The 19176-nt window shown below is 49.9% G+C and overlaps 1 protein-coding gene across 14 annotated transcripts in view; it reads right to left on the bottom strand.

The window, feature by feature from the left end:
- LOC120961510 (forkhead box protein O) overlaps positions 1–14133 on the bottom strand; it is a 67094-nt gene extending 52961 nt beyond the window's left edge. The window contains exons 1-2 of one of the 14 annotated variants that reach the window (XM_040385266.2): positions 14028–14133; positions 7016–7735 (exon numbers count right to left, since the gene is read on the bottom strand). In XM_040385266.2, the coding sequence (XP_040241200.2) occupies positions 7016–7286 (271 nt within the window). In that variant the 5' untranslated portion in view covers positions 7287–7735; positions 14028–14133. Of the gene's footprint in view, positions 1–7015; positions 7748–8864; positions 9239–9261; positions 9639–13772 lie in introns of those variants that run through there. The other 13 variants (XM_040385268.2, XM_040385255.2, XM_040385254.2 and 10 more) reach the window with 13 other exon arrangements.
- Between the last annotated feature and the right edge of the window lie 5043 nt (positions 14134–19176).

Genomic DNA, 19176 nt, shown 5'->3' with positions numbered 1-19176 from the left:
CGGGAGTCTTCCAATAGTTCCACCCGGAATCGGAGCCGTCCGGAATCATCCGGAGTCATTTGGAGTGGTTCAGAGTCATCCGAAGTCATCCGGAGTCGTCCTGAGTTACCCGAAGTCGTTTGGAATCGGAATTGTTCAGAGTCTTCCGGAGTCATCCAGAGTCGATCTTCGTATTCTTCTTTGCGCGTGTACTTCGTAACCAGGCCTTTGTTCAAGGCCGACTCCGAACGACTTCGGATGACTCTGGACGTCTTCGACTCCGAACGACTCCGGTCGACTCCAGATGACTCCAGATAACTCCGGATGATTCCGGATGGCTCCGAACAGCTCCAGACAATTCCGAACGACTCCGGATAATGCTAGGCGGACCAAGCTTGTGGAGTCGGTTCCAAAATTGTCGGAGTCGGATCGGAGTCGTCTCCGGTTTTTACCAACTTTACCCATCACAATCACAATCAACTACACTAGAACAAGAAATGAAGATCCGGTTTAAATGGAAAAAAGTCTCTGCATTAGTTAATTTAAAAAAAAAAAAACAACAAGACACTACTCTCTCAAACCTTTTTTTACACACACCCAACGTCAATCAAGATGCTCTGCTACGATCTACGCCAAACCTACCCCACCCCACCCTACAATGAAGGAATGAAGCACCATATTCTTCTTCTTCTTCGTGTGCTTCTCCTTCCTACCCCTACCTCTACTACTGTGCCAAGTGGACAGGCAACGAACGGCAATCGTCCGTCGGGTCAATCAATATTTTAATTGGCTGTGCACTTGAGAGCCAAACGATTGTCGGACGATTAATGACACGATAGCCCGACACCAAGTCCCGACACGGCTGCGAGAGTTTTGACGATCGGACGTGGAAAACGATCGTACAGAAAAGGGGTGAATTGGTGAGAAAACCCGCAGGTTGGTTGCAAAGATTTGCTTTCCAAACAACAAATGAAGATGCGGTAGCTGCCATTACACGCATACCGTCCTGGGGGAAAACCACAACTGTCTCTACCGACGACCCCGACACACCCTCCGATTTCGTTATCATTTTCCACCGGTTTCAACCAACCAAGCGTTCAACCAGCTTCAAAGTCAGCAGCAGTGGGAGCAACATTTTATCTATTTTTATTTTTCCCACTTACAGCCCCCTAGCACCCCCTCTTCTGTAATGCCTGTAATGGCTCGGTTCTGACACCACGCATCACTTTCGACCGGCTTTTGACAACAAATCAGGCTGCTGCGAGGGATTGGCACAATCATTTACTACGTAGCTGTGCTGCGACGCGCGTATTTCTATACTTTGTAGTGCATCATGTTATTGTTTGTGAATGGCCAAGCACCAAGCGCCTTTTCCCTATCGGATTCCTTTCGCATCATTCCCGCTTTCTCTCTCTCTGTCTCTCAGACTGGGCCAATCGGTTCGGCGTAATTGCGTCTTGTTTTTGTTTTGGTTGGTTCATTCGCGCATCGGCGGGAGGAGTTCTTCTTCATCTCCCCATTTAAAGTGTTTAACAACAACGCTTCCAGTGACAATATCGCACAAAAAAAAACATTCTACTGTCAGATTTTCACTTTCATTTTTCACATTTTTCCCATTCGCTTCCTGGTGGCGCTAGTGGAAAAGGCGATGTTGTGAAGGAAAGGTTAAACCATTAGCGTATTTGGGCAACGTATTGGACCGTGAGGGGGCGCTTGGGCACTACACTGACCCCACGAGATCAATATTACCCTTCCACACACACACGCGCGTTCGTGTAAAATGGTCAAGTGCATGTGCACTTGGTGTGCTGTCATACAACAAGGGGAGGCTCGTCTCTAACTAGCTGTGTCAGTTGATCGATTTTCATACGCTCTCCCCTCTCTACCTGCTCGTGTTGTTGTAGTACAACCACTACAAAGTGCATGCACATGCACGGCAAGCAGGGTTAGCAGCACGAGGTGTCGAGTCGGAGAGAAGAACGATGGTTGGTAAGGTGGGTTTTGCAGCAGGTTTAGTAGCGAGCGCTGGGACGCCGACGGAGCAGTAAAACGAGTTCTACCAATCAAACTAACGTCGGAATGTGGTATGTAAATGACGCAGATTGCAGGGGGTTGGGGAGAGAGAAAAAAAACCATAGCACACTACACACACACACGTTATCTGTTTGCCACGCTGTTTCCTCCTTACGTGATGCATTGGCTGCAGTACTGCAACTGCAATTACTTCTAGTGGCGCTTTATCTATTGCAATGTTCCGCAAGGTATCACAGAGTGTTACAATTAGATGACCATTTAGACTGGAAATCAAGCGTTTGGATCAATTTGACTAGGTTCATGATCCTAACTTAACCCAAAGAAGCTGCGAAGAAGCGAAAATGTCTTTCAAGCTTGACAATACAGTCGTTGCCGCAATTTATTTTTTCTGCTCTAGCTCTCACCAATTTTTGTCTCAAAGGCACCAATTTTTGACAGTAAGTCTATCGCTTTATATATAAAATTGACTGCAATGTTTGAAACTGCGTGTTCTAAAATTAATTAATTGAAGTTAAGCAATCAATAATTTCATTGATAGATTGTAACACATAACTAAATGATAAATTTTAAAAAGTTTACGGTTTCTATACTGTTTATGTGATCTAAAAGTATTCAAGTCTTCTCAAAGTTTGCTCAAATACCTTGCAAAATTATCATATTTACTACAAGTGTCAAAAATTAATGACTTTAAATGAAATTCAACGGCAAAGACTGTTAAAAGCATTGATAGTTTTGTTGGGTTTTTTTAGCTACTCCCGCAATATTACAGTTCGATTCTGATAGACGTTCGGCGCTTTGCAAGACTTCCTCCGTCACCTTGAACGACTCTCGGGTCCACTTCTTTTTTTTTTAAGATCATCAATTTTAATTCAATCGCTGAATACATAAAAACCTGATGTAAAGTTCACCATACTTTTTTTAACAACCCAGCACACACACACACACACGAGCGTGCATGTCAGTGAGGCACACAAGGTAACCGGCAGCAGCAAGCAAAAAAAAAAGACCGCTCCATCACGAGAAGCACTCGATCGTCTCGCCTAAGCCTAATCCGCTCGCGCATGGACCGCCGCGCAGACACCAGCCGACCATTGGCGAACATTTGAGAGGAAGAAGAAGGAGAAGCAAATCCTCCTAATAAAAAAAAAAATACGCAACGCAAAGGAAACCCCCGAAACCGGTTCAATCCGCACCCGGCGCAAAATCCGGTTCGCCAAAAGCCAATCTTCTGGGTGAGATAAATGGCCACCGACTCCCTCCCCTTTCGACCTCCCCCCACATCCATGCACCTGTGCTCCGTTTTCCGGTTCTTTGGTAAAGTTCGATTCGCGCTCGTGCACCCCGAGGCTCACCCCGATGCGCGGTCATGGTCTACGGGCTTTTGGCTGGTTTTGGATGGATGGATGTATGGGCGGCTAGACGGCGTAGGTTTCATTTCGATATCTACAACACACACACACACACACGCCGGACAAAAAGCCATCTAAGCATGCGGCGTTGATTAGTTAGCCTAGCCGAAATAGTCTTTTAACTTTAACCTAGACGAATTTTAATGTGGCTGTGTCTAGGTGCCATCAAATTCGAGGCTCGGGACGTCGCCCCCAGCAGACACGAAGTAAGAAACAAGTAAGAAAGAAGCAACTGTGCCCGATGCTGGTATAGCATTAGCATTCCAAATCAGCACCAGGAAGAAAGTAGAACGTCTACGAACAGATCGGAATTAGCTTGCGACAGCCAGTCGGGCACACACACATGACGTCTGGCGAAAAATCCATAAAAAAGCCCACCAAATGATGATGATCGAGGACACGCACACACACACACACACACACAACCTACATATTCCAACCCAAACCCGCGCTGGAAAGAATGACGCTAACACTATAAATTAGTGGAAAATTATGAATCAAGCAGTCAGCAGAAATAATAAAAAAACGCAGCGCCCCGCAGAAGTAGCTCGAAGAATTAAATCACTTCCTCATTATAAATACACCTCGGCGAGTGCTCTTTTTTTATTTTGGCTGCGAGGGGGGGGGGGCACGGGGAAGGGCGATTCCAAGTTTTCTTCTTCCTGTATTGGATCCAACTCCAATTCGCTTCTTGCTGTCCGCCAGCCAGCGTTCTTACAGGGTTTCCCACGATTTATTGGTTGGTTCCCACGATTTATTGGTGCGTTCCCACGATTTTTTGGTCATTTCCCATAATTTTTTGGTAGCAACCCACGATTTATTGGTCGGTTCCCAAATATTATTGGTCGGTTCCCAAATATTATTGGTCGTTTCCCAAATATTATTGGTCGGTTCCCAAATATAATATAATATAATACCGACCAATAATATTTGGGAAACGACCAATAATATTTGGGAACCGACCAATAATATTTGGGAACCGACCAATAAATCGTGGGTTGCTACCAAAAAATTATGGGAAATGACCAAAAAATCGTGGGAACGCACCAATAAATCGTGGGAACCAACCAATAAATCGTGGGAAACCCTGTAAGGAACAGAACTCGGCCGCTACGCAACACCGATTACGCAGCACCCGTTGCCAATGATCTTCACGCCAGACAGCGCCAGACAGGTGAGGCTCACCTCCAAAAAAAAACCACCCAATTCCTCCCCACTCCCCATTAATAGCCACTAGACACAGTAAGCCAACGTCTAGCCGGGTTAAAATGCGCGACTTCACCAAAAAAAAACCCCCCAAGAGAAGGTAAACCTGTCTAGTGTAATAGGCGCACGCGAGTGTGTGTGTGCGCTAATCAAAGCGATCTCCACCACTGCTGCTCAAATAAGAAGGGGGGTTTGAGGTTATGATCGCACCCTCCGACGAAGAAGGGAAGCGTGCGTGGAGAGTAGGAAGAAAAACTGGATTTTTCTTTTCTTTTTTTTTGGGAGGGTTGACTGGTGCCAGGTGGCGAACCATCTCGTCAGTGCTAAAATTGTGTGTTCTCCAGCCACTCCACCACATACAGAAAAAAAGCGAACGGGCGAAGCAACGATCACTTCACAAAATTCGGCGCGTCTAGAATCTACACACACACACGTGCGCATATCTCATCATCAGCGGTCCGCGAAGGTCAGATTCTTGCGCCGTAGAACCAGTTGCCTGCGCACTCCGTCCAGTGTCGATAGACAGCCCCCCGCGCTTCTTCTCTCCACTCGCTTCTTGTGGACAACTCTTCCAGCGATCCGGCGCGCACGACATTGACTACTGTGTGTCCGCCGCGTTTCTATCGCGTTTTATTTCCTACCCCGAAAGGGGGGGGGGGGGGGGTGTTGATGATGGTGTTACATTGGACCAGCTCCTCCTCCACAGTCCCTTTCCCTACATCACAGACGCACACACATCGCAAGTCCCCTGAATCGATCATACCGGGAGACAGTGCGCGCGTGAGGCCACAAACACACACACACACACACACACACACGGGGGGAGTAGAAGGGACAGATAAGAATGGGCCACACAACCAACGTGCAATACAGCCGGCCGCGCACCACCACCACACACACACACACACAGGGAGCGTGCGCGCGCGTTGCTCGCGTATGGCCAATTAAAAATGTAAACATTGAAGCAGGAACTCGCGGGCCAAACGCGGCCACCTTTTTCAATGACACACACACATATATACACACACAGAGCACAACATAGGGACAGGAGGTAGAGTGGAGGAGCCCTCCACACTGCCAGAGAAAAAGGGCGAAGAGAAGGCTCGTCGTCGTTGCCGTCCGCGTGTCTTTTCTTGCACGGCGGAATATAGAGTTGCGCGGTTTGTTTTTGTTGGTGTGTTTGCGTGCTTTTTTGCGTGCTTGTTTGTCGTGGATGGAATTGTCTTGCCACTAAGCATGCCGGGAAGCAGTTTGCAGCGTGAATCTGGGCGCTTTTCGAATCGGTTGTTAGATGTGTGTGCCAGTTGAGCCAAAACCCGTACCGAAGGCGGTTGATTTGGACACTTTCAGGAGCCTAAACTAGTATTTGTGCTATCAATTAAGACCAAACAAGCATTTCATTCCACAGAAACACTAAAAATCCGTCTCCTAGAACAACTCCCTTTGTTGTAATCGAGTTTAACCATTTCCACTTCCATTCCGTTCGTTCTATGTTGCTTCAAATAATCATTATGATCGTTCGCGCTCCAGTGGAACACTAAAAATATGCACAATTGCACACAGAACCGTCACAACAACGAAATGCAACTGTGCATAAATACTGTTTGCAAATTGTGCTATCATTATGCGTTAACGATAGCCGTGTAATAGTGAGTCACGCATGACGTCATGACAAGGGGAGGGGGGTTTGACCCAGACGGGAATAGCTGAAAAAATGACGATCGTTACAATTACATGGATCATATAGCGCTGGCCACACTCAACGGCCACTCAAACCCCGTCTCGGAGAGGTCGTTCCAGATCAGACTTGGTGGGCTTTGTGGTTAAAGCCGTTACGCTTGTTACACTTCTACCCACTTGAATCGTCGACGTAGAGCTAGCGGTATTTATGCCCTCTTGAATCGAATAATAGAACGTTCATTTAGTAGAGCCACAGCGCCATTGTGTCCCACAGTGTTCTTTTGGGAACGAGTTGTCAGGCAGATTATCTACTACTTCGATCACAGAGCGAGCACAATTGGAGGCTATCATGCAAGGAATTATCCTTTCTACCAAAATAACTTTAATACGACGAGTCGTCTAGTGACTTTCTAATGATCAGACCAAGGTCGCCAAGTGTCTTAGAGACTCTCTTTTCGCTCCATCTTCTCTCTTAAAGCTTTCCTTATGACCAAGACTCCTATAATTAGGTCAGCTTTAGTCGTATCTTCAGTATAGGTCCTCTCTAGTCCATAATTTTTATCCGGACCACCGCGTCCCTTGACAAGGATTGAGGCATACAAAAATCTGACTATTACCGTGCTGAGTCATTAACCCCTACAAAGAAATAGAAGCAAAATGGGACACTTTTTAAAATATCAACCCCACCCCTCCCCCTTCCTACTCACCGGTGTTGGCCAGCTGCTGATTGCTGCACTTGTTGCTGTCCGGTTCCGTTTCCGGTTCGACAAAGTTCTCCGGCCGCGGCAGGGGCCAGGTGTTGGAGCGGGCCCGCGTCTGCGGCTCGAATCCCGTGTCCTGCAGCTCGGCCAGCGCGTCCATCGGTATGCCGTCGTTGGAAATGTTGTCGTACATTCCGCTGGGACCTCCACCTCCTCCTCCACCACCACCGCCACCGCCAGCACGCAACGGTGAAGCCGGCCAGCCGTACGGATCCATGCCCGTGCTTTCTACACGCCCTGCCCTGTCGGCCCGAAGCGGTTTGGTGTGCTTTTTACCCCTTCTGGATGTTCTGGAAACGGTTAAGCAGCTGCTCTCGTGGAAGGTGAGCGAACAATTATGCACTGAGTAGGCTTTGGGGGGTTCTCTTCTCTGTTCACGGAGGCCCGTGGGGCAACAACGGAACGGCAAATGATGATTTTCGGCAGCTTTTTGTTTCGCAATAAACGTTCGCTTTAAACTCGTTGTTCACGCGCTGTCATCGCACGGCAGGGACATTTCCATTCCAGCACACTGTGTTGTCGTTACACTGTACACATACACACTCGCTCACCGCACTTCCAGGTACAGGTACACACACAACACATACACACACACACTTGCACGCACTTTGAAGGTTAGTCTCTATCCCTCTATCACTAAGCTACCGGAGCGGAACTGAAGAGTTACTGAAATGATTACTGTTACTATTATTATTATTGCTCTTTCTAGACGTTTTCAAGCGCCACTAATACTATCAGAGAGCACACATGGAAAAAGAGAAACAATAACACAACAAATCACTAAAACCCACTACAGACTCTCCCCGATGGAGACAGTTACAGTTCCTGTGGCCACAGGAGGTACCCGATGGGGCGGCAGGGAGAACGCGTTGATAGTTGGTCGCCCGGTGGCCTTGTTCGGGATGTACGTCACACACCGCTACTATCACTAGAGAGAGAGAAGAAGGAGGCCACGGGGCGAACCACAACCCAGCAGAGTTTGCAGCCAAAACAAGGCGGCGGATTGATGTCCGAACAGAAGTCCACAAATGACCATCGACCAACAGCACTACCACCGTCCCCCAGCTCGGAGTCTTCTGGACGCTCTGGAGAACAGCACTGACCAACCCACGACACACACACGCTTCGCTTTCTAGCACACATCGCCGGGAGCGGTAATCGGTGTCACGGTGACATTTGAACTACGTCACTTAAACGCCGACGGGATTGTGAAGCAACCACCACCACCAGCTGACGCAGCCGCGCAGCATACTAAGATGACAACGCACAGCAAAAAGAATGAAAAAAAAACACACTTCAACCATTTCCATTTCGCTCACATCGACACAACAACTAAAAAAATCGATGTTCAATCTCGCTTCCTTAATCAATTCGGTCAATTAATGGCACACACGCTCTCTGTGTTGGCGATAGAGGAAAGATAGAAAGAAAAAATACACACACACACACACACACACACACACACACACACACACACGCACAATTATCACCGTGTTATCAATGTGGGTGGAACGGCGCACCACACCGCGGCTGTGTTGTCATATCGGGCAAGATGCGACGGATGATAACGCAGTAAAAGTGCGTACTAATACACTACTCTACACTACCAGCAAGTGACCGAAAATGGAAGGCCAACACTCACACACACACACTAAAACCTTCACGCGCTATCACAGCAGCCCGGCTCTTTTCTTCTCTCTTGCAAGCGCGTGCACACAACCGCACGGGAGGGGGTATTATATTGAGTGCAAGAACGGCGGGAAGAAAAAAAAACGCTCTAAATATACACATTTACCACTCAGATGATAAGTCGACCGCGGACGTACGGTTGTGCAGGACGCGGCGCTAGAAACCAGACTGACCAGACCAGACGGGAAGGAGTCGCGATGGGGAGATCGAGATTACGCACACACACACACATCGCCGGTTTGCTAATATGAAACTAACATTCAGCACCAACCATTCCCCGCGCATCATCCGCGTTGTTGGGGTTTGATTTCTTGCCAGTCCGCAGTCTCTATGCGCTCAGCTGTGTGGTTTTTTTTCTCCTTTGCTGTGCTATTCACTAAAAACACGCATACACATGCACGCACACTAGTTCAGTTGCAAGCCCACGCGATTTATCAAGGGAGCGATGGCGACGGAACACTACGCCGCGCGGGTCGTCGTAGATAAAATGCGTATTAGCTCACCGCGGTCGAAGCAGCAGCACACACACTACCACCACAGCATCATACACGCGCTCCGCGCTGGTAGGAAGAAGAAGACGAAGCGAGAGATACGGCCGCCGCTACAATCAACCCGCGCTTGTCTATATTGGAGCATCGCGATGAACACATGTACACCACACCACACACACACACACAACGAACCGCTGCGAATCGTGCGATGTGCCGTGGAGCAGAGCCGTGCACGCACACAGCCTCAGGTACGCGCGCACGTGCAAATCTGTCTCCCTGCAGAAACAGACTGAGAGAAAGAGAGAGAGAGAGATACACATAAAATATTCTGCAGCCCACTTACACACTCACACTTGTGGGCACGATCATAGATGGCAGTGGGAAGAAATTGGGGGGGACTTTCCCCAAAAAAAACCTCTCCACACACTATCACAGATTGGCGACGTGGACAGTGTGAGCTGCGTTTGTGTGTGTGTGCGTGCGCTGTGAAATGTGTACGAGAAATGGATCCACGATCATCACCTCATCGACCCGAAACCGAACCGTGCGAAAGAACGAGATAGAGCGAGTGTAAGCGAGAGTGAGAGAGTGGGAAAGGTCGTTTGAAAAATTTGACAATTAATGGCACCTCGCACCTTGCGCGTGGCTGCGCTCAGCCGTCCCCCCCCCCCTATCCGCCGTCAACGGTTAAACGGTCTGCTGCTCTCAGCGAGTCGTTTCATCGCTCGATCACAGGTGTGTGTGTGTGTGTGTGTGTGTGTGTGTGTGTGTGTGTGTGTGTGTGTGTGTGTGTGTGTGTGTGTGTGTGTTTGCTATCCCTCTCTTTCTCCTTCTAACCATACACACACGCGCGCGCGCCGAGTATTTCTATTGCCCAAAAAACGTCCACAAAGGAAGGCACACACCATCGCTCGCGTTTGGCCCCATCGCGCTAGAGGGAGGATCGGCGCACTTATCAGCGCGCAGCCAACTTAACAGCACTATCACGCCTGACCTCGCCATTCATTCGCCCTCTCGTTTTGCCCGTTCGCGTGCCGTGCTGTCCCTTTCGCGCTTGCCCTTGTGGTCCGGCTGACCGCTCGCCCACCCGCCCGTTCTTCTCTCCCCCTTTTACCGCTATCGCGTCGTTACGCATGCGGTTGCGCGATACACTTTTGCGTTTTCGGTGCGCTTCCTCAATTCGCGCGTATATTGGGAAGAGAATATATATTTTCATCACACATCACTTCACACATACCAACTCTCTTGCACCCGCATTCCCTTTCCCACAAGAGTGTGCCCTTCATTCCACCCCTCATCCAGCACAGCCGTTTTCAGTCCACACGTGCGATCTCGATTTTTTTCTTTCTTTTCTCTCCGCGCTCTCCTGTCTTTCACCCGAGATATCCGCACACATATGACCGTGCGCGACTGCTCCGTGTGTCGTTGTGTGACCGCGGCAGAATTGATCCATGCATACCACCTCACCTCGTGCACACGGCGCATCCCTTCCGAGCTCTCCCCGTCAGAGTGCTAAATGCGCATCAAGCCGCGGTGACGGTTTTCCTGGTTGGCAGCGTTCCCAAAGGATCGCGATCGCGGACACGCACACCAGTGCAAAACAACACGCCCCACAACCAGGACCTCGAGAGCTGGCTGCTGTGATAACAGGCCCGATAATAGACGCCTTGCTGCGTGTGTGACGTCGCATCGTATACGGACGACACCAAACACACGCGCGCACACACATTCACGGCTGCTGTTCGCGATCATACACTGCCTGTGCCGCCATCGCTCAGATAATTATCAATTCAGTTTTTTTCCATCGGCCCCCGTGCGAGCGCGCTCGCGCTTACACGACCCGGGACCCCCGCGTGCGAGTGTGTGTATGTGTTTGTGGGTCTTCTTTCTGGGTCGGTTTTAGTGTGCTTCTTCCGTCTCTGCTATTATCCCTCCGGGTGGGGGCGCAAACCTTTCCCGTACCTTCCAGAAAGCAAATCTACCCCCCCCCCCCTCCCACCTTCTCCACTTCTATAGGTTGTTCCTTCTTTTTTTCTCTTTTTTAGTCGTTGCGTTTGTGTACGTGGAACCGGACCCATTATCACCCCGACGAGCCCGGCCCGGCCCCTCTCCCTCGAGCATCATCCACATGAAGCGCGAGCGACGAGCCTTTTCAATCAAGGGGACAGGCCCACCTGCCGTCTCCGGATGCCGCGGATGTCCAGAAGTATCGCCCCCCAAACACACGCACAATTTTCACATTCCTAACTGCTGTGTGTGCGAGAGGGAGAGAGATAATAATGGGTGCAGGATGACATCCCCCTACCTGTTTGGCTAGTATCTGGGTTGGAAGAGCCACCGATTAGAGACGATCGTTCTAGACGACCCGGCCAAAGGCAGGAGATGTCTTTTCCTGGTTCATACATTCGCTCCAGAACAGACCAGAAGCTGGAAAAGCGTCCTGCCCGTCATCTTTTACACAGTCCCCACACAACTCTCCGCCCGTCGCACCTCAAGTGCTGCTGGCCTTGGTGTCCGGTTTGGTATCTTTTCCCATCACACACACACCCAGCGAAGGATCGGGAGCGTTTCAAAGTAGCAGTTACAAGCATTTTTCTCCCCTCTTCTCTTTTAGCCCTCTTTTTAGTCCCAACTGCAGCAAAGCGGAGCGGGAGGAAGTAGAAACCAACGTTCCAGTGGAAAAGTACCCAGCTCCAACAGACGGACGGAATTACCCGACGGGAAAAGTGGCCCACAAGCCCACAACGGGAGTGAGGAGGAGGAGGGAGGGAAACGTGTTACACACGCTGCCTGCCAGTACCGTGTGGTGCAGATCTTCTTGCTGCAACTCCGCTCTCCTGCAGCCGGCAACTTATAATTTTAATCGTTCGCGAACCATCAAGATCGCGTTCCGGTCCGCCGAGGGGAAAGAGAAGCGGGAGCCAACGCACAGCAACGCCCTACAATTGCAGGATATGGCGTTCGGATCGTTCTCTTATCTTCTCATCCCTTCTCCATTCCTCCCTTTTTTTCACCCCCCCCCCCCCCCCCTTCACGCCCCGGTTCTTCCGATTGGGTGTGCACATTTCCTCTTCGATTCTGTGCGCGCTGTGTGCAATTTCATTTATGGCCAAGCATTTCAATCAACCTTCCTTCACCGATCGAGATTGATCGATCGCTTCAGTGGATATCCACGATGAAGGGGGAGAAAAAACGGACCGACTGCGCTTTTAACAGTGGTTGTGAGTGAAGTAACTGGTTTGCCGGTGCCTGGTTGCTGGTATGGTAATTATGCTGCGAGACGAGAGCAACCAACCCGAAAACCTGCGCCGGATGTGATAACACGTTGGCCGGGCGAAAGGACACTTGGGCGGCGAGCGTGTGTGCTGAGCGGTTTTTTTTTACTGCAAAAATGGCCATGGAGAAAGGCCAACGGCGGAGCCAGCAAATTAGCAATTAGCGAAGGGAAACGGTGACAGCCTGGCGGCTGGGACCTCCCCACTCTCCACGATCGCACGAGAGGTTTGGCGAAAAGCGATCAAAAATTGCAGCAACAAAAAAACGGTCCACCCCGCGGACTATCATCGCGATCCGAGATAAGTATGCCTATCTATGTCTGTGTGTGTGTGTGCCTTTTTTGCAAGTTTCTTTAAATCTCTTTCTCCCCGTTTTTTGCAGCCTAAACCCCCTTTGCCAGAGGGATGGGCCAGAGGGGAAAATGGAAACGCAAGCAGATCACCCCGCCGGTGGTGAGGGAGCCCGGGGTTGTTGCAATAATTTATTCCGATGCAAAAGTAGGCTGGTTCGATCGGTGGCCAGCAGCAGCAACGAACCGGCCCCCGCCCGGTGGATGTGTTTGCGAAGAGGGGGCCGCCGGGGGAGAGCGTTCGCGCGTGGTGATGTGTGCGCTTTCTTGGAGCTTGGAGCGGGTTCGACACGCGCGCACCGCAGCTCCCTTATCGAGCGCCGTAATCAATCGACGAGACGCAGTAGTGATAGACGGAGAAGGAGAGAGAGAGAGGCAAAAAAAAAACTCAGCTCTTGTACGGCGTGCGTGCGTGCGTGATATGATGAGAGGTGTATTTCGGGTACTATCGAACCAATAACCAATACGAAATACGCGCGCACACACTCGTGGCATTAGAAAGATCACACAAATCACACTCACTCGCGATCGGATGATCGTAATTGCGCCGTAGAAGCGCAAACAGAATTTAACTCCCAAAGTTCAACAACAAACGCCCTCCGCCGCTAACACTAACGCTCATGTCGGAGGAGTCGGCTGCTTTTGATAGAAGAAAAGGAACACCTGAGAGGCGCATAATAGGCAATTTCTTTGCTCAGTTAGAGGGTAAATAGTGAAAACACAGCGGAAAACTGTTGGCCACGGTCAGGAAGGAAGTCCGTAGTGAAGTTTCGAAATCAATCACTAATGTTGTTATCTCTCGTTGGGTTTCTTTTTGCCGCTACCACCAGCAGCATGTTGTGCTACGATCGATGCGCGATCGACGGGAGCCGGACTGTTTTGGACACTACTACCGTACCCGTATTACTTTGCTGCCCACCACCACTGCACGTACACACAAACACTACTTCTAGGGGTGAGGGGGAATTCCCAACGAAAAATTGCGCACCCACTAATTTCGATTCCGCCGAGATTCGGCCACAAAACCTGCTTGCTACACAACGACACCACAACGCGACACGCGGAAACACGCAGAGAACACGACGACGACGTAGCAGCGAGCAAGAACGCACGAGATACCGCGGCAAAAGCGCGGTTCAGCACACGGACAAACCGGAGCGGCAGAGCCTACAGCAGATGAAACATCCGAGCCGGATGTATGGAAACGGGCAACTAGCGCGCGCTCGGCAAGAACCATGGCCCGACTCGAATCTCGCAGCTGCCGCGGAATAGTTTCGCTCCACCACCACCACCCTGCAATCCCACCCCCCGGGGGGTGATGGGTTTCGGCTTTCCAACCGGTCCCCACACACTCACACACACGGGCGGACGGATGGACGGTACAAATACACGCAATGGGATGGTTACGCAAATCACGCTCTCTCGTTCGCTCGTTCGCGCAACCCCCTAGTACAACGAGGGAGTAAGAAGCTATTTTGCTCTATCCCTTCAATGCTGCTGCTTGTGTATCGATGTGTGTGCGGTTTGAAATCAACACACACACATACACACGCACGCGTACAAATGCGGGAGCCCCCGAACGAAACCCGAACAGTTAGAGCCGAACCCGCGCGCCACCCCCTCCCCCACTTCATCCTCCCCTTCGCCAAAAACTCACCCTTCACAGTTTCAACCCCCCCCCCCCCACCGCCCGCAGTTTTCAACCCCTAGAGCGTAACCATGTGCAACGCGAAATATTACGGGGAGCAGCGCCTTCTTCATCCCCCCTCTATCGTTCAGCTGTTGCTGTGTGTATGGTTGGGGTGGACAAAAAAAATCGCCGCTCTTTCTCTCCGTGCGTGGTGCTGCTACGCAACTTTTGGAGCCTCCCAACCGATGCACGTGTCACCGGCGATGGATGAAAACGGTAGCATGGTGCAGGCAGTAGGCGCAGAAAGTGAGCAAAATGGAACGCTAACGAATGGAGCAAGCAGGTACCAAAGAGAGAGAGAGAGAGAGAGCGCACGAAAGAGAGAAAGTGAACGATAGCAAATTTTAGGGGCGCAAAACAAAAAAAGAAAGATCAACTCCAGCAATATATTTCTTCCTCTGGACGTTGGCAGAGACGTGGAAGACCTTGTGGAGGATCTGCTCAGAGTGCTTAAGCATGGCCCCGTACATTATCTGTGCGTTTTTTTTCTCACGCCCTCTGGGTGGGAGAATTGGTTCAATCAATCTGCCCAAGACCTTTTCCATCTGGACACTGGAATCTTTTGAAATCTATCGCCATTAGGGCGGAATTTGCAGGAAGAAAGGCTCTATTGGAGCAGGCTCTATTCGGCCTGGAGGCCTGGTAGATCATTTGCGTGATCTGATGTGATAAGTGTTTTGGAATAGGAATAATAGGTAAAGATCTTCCCTTAAAGATCCATAGCAGATCCTCATCCCTTGTTCTATGGATACATGTGCACTGAGCATCCAACTCCAGACAATCGTTGATCTGTATGTCAACAATTTCTTTTGATCATCCCCAAAAATCATTCTGATTGTCTACCAGCTAGCTTCTAGTCCGACCCCTAGTGGCCAATGCCCTTGAAGCGTCTAGATTTCAGAACTCCACACATTCATTGGTCATCTATATGCCAAAGATTCCTTATGATCATCCCCCAAAAACTGCCACCTTGCAGAGATCGCCTCATGTAACATCGATCCCGCTGCCTCGGGTGGGCCCTCTGCAATGATCAGGTGGTCGTCCCCAAAATTTGTGCGACACGGCCGACCTGTGCCGACTGGTGGCGCCAGCAGTTTCTGCACCAAAAAAAAAGAAAAAGAAGAAGCACAGTGCCACATGCCAATGGTGCAACTTTTACGAATCAGCGAAGCTACTAAACCACGTTGCAGTTTCATCAGCGAAACTGCCGAAAAGTATCGAATCCGGGCCAAAATCAAAAACGTTGCGTCTCATGGTGCATTTTGTGTGTTTGTGTTTGATGGGAGGCCTTCCTGTTCCTACCAAGTTGGTTGCGGGGTGTAGACAGTTTGAGCCCTAGTTCCTAGTTGCTTTTGTTGATCTTATTTTTTGTACGCTGTTTTTTCGGTAACTCCCCAAAAATCCACCATAAATGAGGTGTCTTTGTCACCTGAAACGCGGCACTAACGCTACCCGCATCGAAACGCGCGACCTTCGCTCCCGCCGATCAACTGTGTACGAGCTCGCACACACAACCGGGGGGCCCTTCGTCTAACAGCAGAGAAGAGAAAAAAGGGCAACCACGATGGTTAACGAAATACGAACAAAATCGGCCGTCCCCGCACCCTTCTGCCTTCGTGCCACAGTCATGGATCAATCAAGTTAATAAAGTCCACCCATCCCATTCACACACACACGCATCTGCACACATACATTAGAAAGGGCCGGCCCATTAGTGGATTAGAGGGTATTGTATTCAAATGTCCACCACTTCCTTCTCCTCTAGTAATGCTCTCTCTCTCTCTCACTCTATCACTTCCTATTCTAGGTCGCCGAGGGTCCGCGGTACGATCATCCAATTGATGTCCCCCGTCTCGTCTGCCCTTCAAAAGTTCGAAAACCAATCTGTCATATTTACCAGAAAAGGGGGATGGGGTGATGCGGCCCCTTTTTTCGGTGGTTGATCGCCCTTCGCCTTCGCCGGAACACGAAATACGGAAGGACGGAACGGTCGGCGTCAGTGGCCCTGAAAGTTCAAGCCGAGTGTCTGACTGTTCCGAACAGGTTCTGACTACATTTTGTGTTAATAGTACTGTGTCTAGTGTAACTGATCACGTCTGTTCGCGGGGAGTTCCAAGTGGACATCTTCGCTGTTGAAGATACTAAACAAAAGGTAAGAGCAATTGTGAGGCTAGATAGAGAATGAGGTTCTATTTTTGAATGAATTTTTTCTATGAATTTCTGCATCCCCAAAAACAAAAACCCCAGGAAATGGCCTAGAAACCTTCCTGCAAAATTTCCATTCCCATCTCAATGCAACAGGTGGCCGCTGCCCGAATAAATCCGATCTCAATCTCGGCAATCGCGAAGTGCTCGGATCGGGAGCGCGAATCGGGAGTGCTCCAACCCTGACGCGTATCCTTCGACCGACGGTCCGAACGGAACTGTGCCGAACCGTTGGTCCTGATAAAAACTTTCCACTCTCCCCCCCCCCCTCCCCCTCATTCTCTACTTTCAGTAGAAAGAGCCGAAGTGATAGCGCGCGCAACAAGGACCAAAGGCTGAGCTTTCCGCTGGAGCATATCCCGTCCTCCGGATTGGCTGCAGCCTGATAAATCAGACTGGCTGTAGCGCACGGCCCACTGCGCATATGTACCTAACGGCAAGCGCTATCCTTAGTCGTCCTTGTCGGTCCCCGGCTTTCCACATCTATTGCGAGGCTATGTACTGGCGTTCTGTGTAGGCAGGCTTTTGCTCCATATGCTTTTATCACAACCGAACGGGCATCTCCGCGAACGGAATGGTTAAAGCTCGCACCGTTTTGGGATTCGCCGTTTGGGCCGGCATCCTGCAAGAAGTTTTGGGGCCATCTCCTTCCTTCGTCAGGGCGGCATCACGGCTGTAAGAGTCTCGTAGGCCACCGCCGAGACTACAGTGGTCGTCTTTTTCCTGCTAATATTATACACACACTCACACCCAACCAAGCACACACAAAGCACAGCAAGTAGCTGCTCGTCAAGCAATAAAACTGCAGCTTTGGAACGGTTTTATTTCTTGCTAAATTCTTACCAGCCAGCCAGCCCCCCCCCCATCTGTTTCCGGGGGGTGCCAAATGGGTCTCGCGTTAGTAAGTTATGCTGATGAGCGCGCCTGCTTGGATCTCAACGCACTCAGCCGCACGGTGGGAAAAGTAGTCCGTGAGGTTCATCATCGAAACGGTTGGCGCAAAAACAGCAACAAGCGCAACACACACACGTATTGGACCAATGGCTGGGTGGCGTAGATGAGATGCTGCTGGGTTTCGCAGGACACGAGAAGTTGGGAATTGCATAATAATAAGCGCACGCTACATGAAAGTTCCATCAAACCCCGGGGGAGGGGGGGGGGGGGAGTAGCTTGGTATCGCTTTTGGGTGGTTGGGGCCGGATTATCCTGATCGAACGGAAACTAATTCCACCATTATCCGGGTGTGCGCGCAGCGGAAGCGTTACGCACGGCGACCACGTGTTTCATCGCTTTGTAGGGTGAGGTTATGTTCGCATTGGATTTTCGCACGCGATGGGATGGGTTTATCTACTCATATCAAGTGATTAGGGAAAATAGCAAAGCAACTTTATGGGAAATGGGTCAGTGTATGGGTTTTGCTCCAAAAGTCCGGAAGTGCGGAAGCTATGCTTGTGCATAAGCTGGTGGGCGTAATCGTTTGCGTAAAGCGCACGTGTTTTTAATTGCATTCATTTGTTCAACTTTATTATTGGTAGTTCAATTGATGGATCTTCCTAGCATGGTTCAGGCGTTTATTTATATCGAAAAAATATCATCTAACCATCTCAATTTATTACGTTCGTGGAACATTATTTCCAAAGAATACTGCAACGTCTAGCATAAATCGGAATGAATGTAAGCAATCTCCCGCTGCTACCAGGAAGAAAACATGGTTCTGGACACTCGGCACCTCCCACCCCCACTCTTCTTCGATTGCCCAAAAGAACGACACCCGAGATTCCCGGCACCCAATATCGATTCCCCCTTGCTGCGTGCGATAGTATTGCACATCGATGACAGCTCGCAAAAATTATTTTCCCATAAATTACCCACCGTCCCGTTGGGTTTCGCTTCCGTTACAGCGCCGCTACGGGAGTAGACGTATGTCCATGCCGGAGAGGATTCTTCTTGCGAACTTTCCCCAAAAAATAATGGAAGGAATGCGTTCGTTCATTTCGAGCTTTCGCAACTATGGAAGTTTCTCCTCTTCCTTATTTCTTGTTGGTCGCCTTCCTTTAACAATGCTCGTTTTAACTGGTAGCGCTTTGACTCTAAAACTTTGCACTTACTGATGAGTTGGTGCAAAATCGTCCAGTGAAAAGTTTTTGGTGGTGATGAAGATTTTTCGATGACATTTACGCGAAAGTTTCCATCGTGTCTCCCCTTTTACCTCCTGATTTACCGACACAGTCGGTAGTGCCTGGCTGAACTAAGTGGAAACTATCCAGCATACTCGGGGCGGGAAGAGCTGGGATGAAGTATTGGAAAATCCGAAAAGTAATAAATCTTTCATTTTCTGTGGTTGTATGGTATGGTGTGGTAGGGGAATATTTCGTACATTTGCTCTACGCACGGTGAAATACTACAT

Source organism: Anopheles coluzzii, chromosome 2 (genome assembly GCF_943734685.1).
Source record: "Anopheles coluzzii chromosome 2, AcolN3, whole genome shotgun sequence".
Lineage (NCBI taxonomy): Eukaryota > Metazoa > Arthropoda > Insecta > Diptera > Culicidae > Anopheles > Anopheles coluzzii.
Note: the sequence above shows the minus strand (reverse complement) of the source record. Positions and strands in the feature narration are given on the sequence as shown.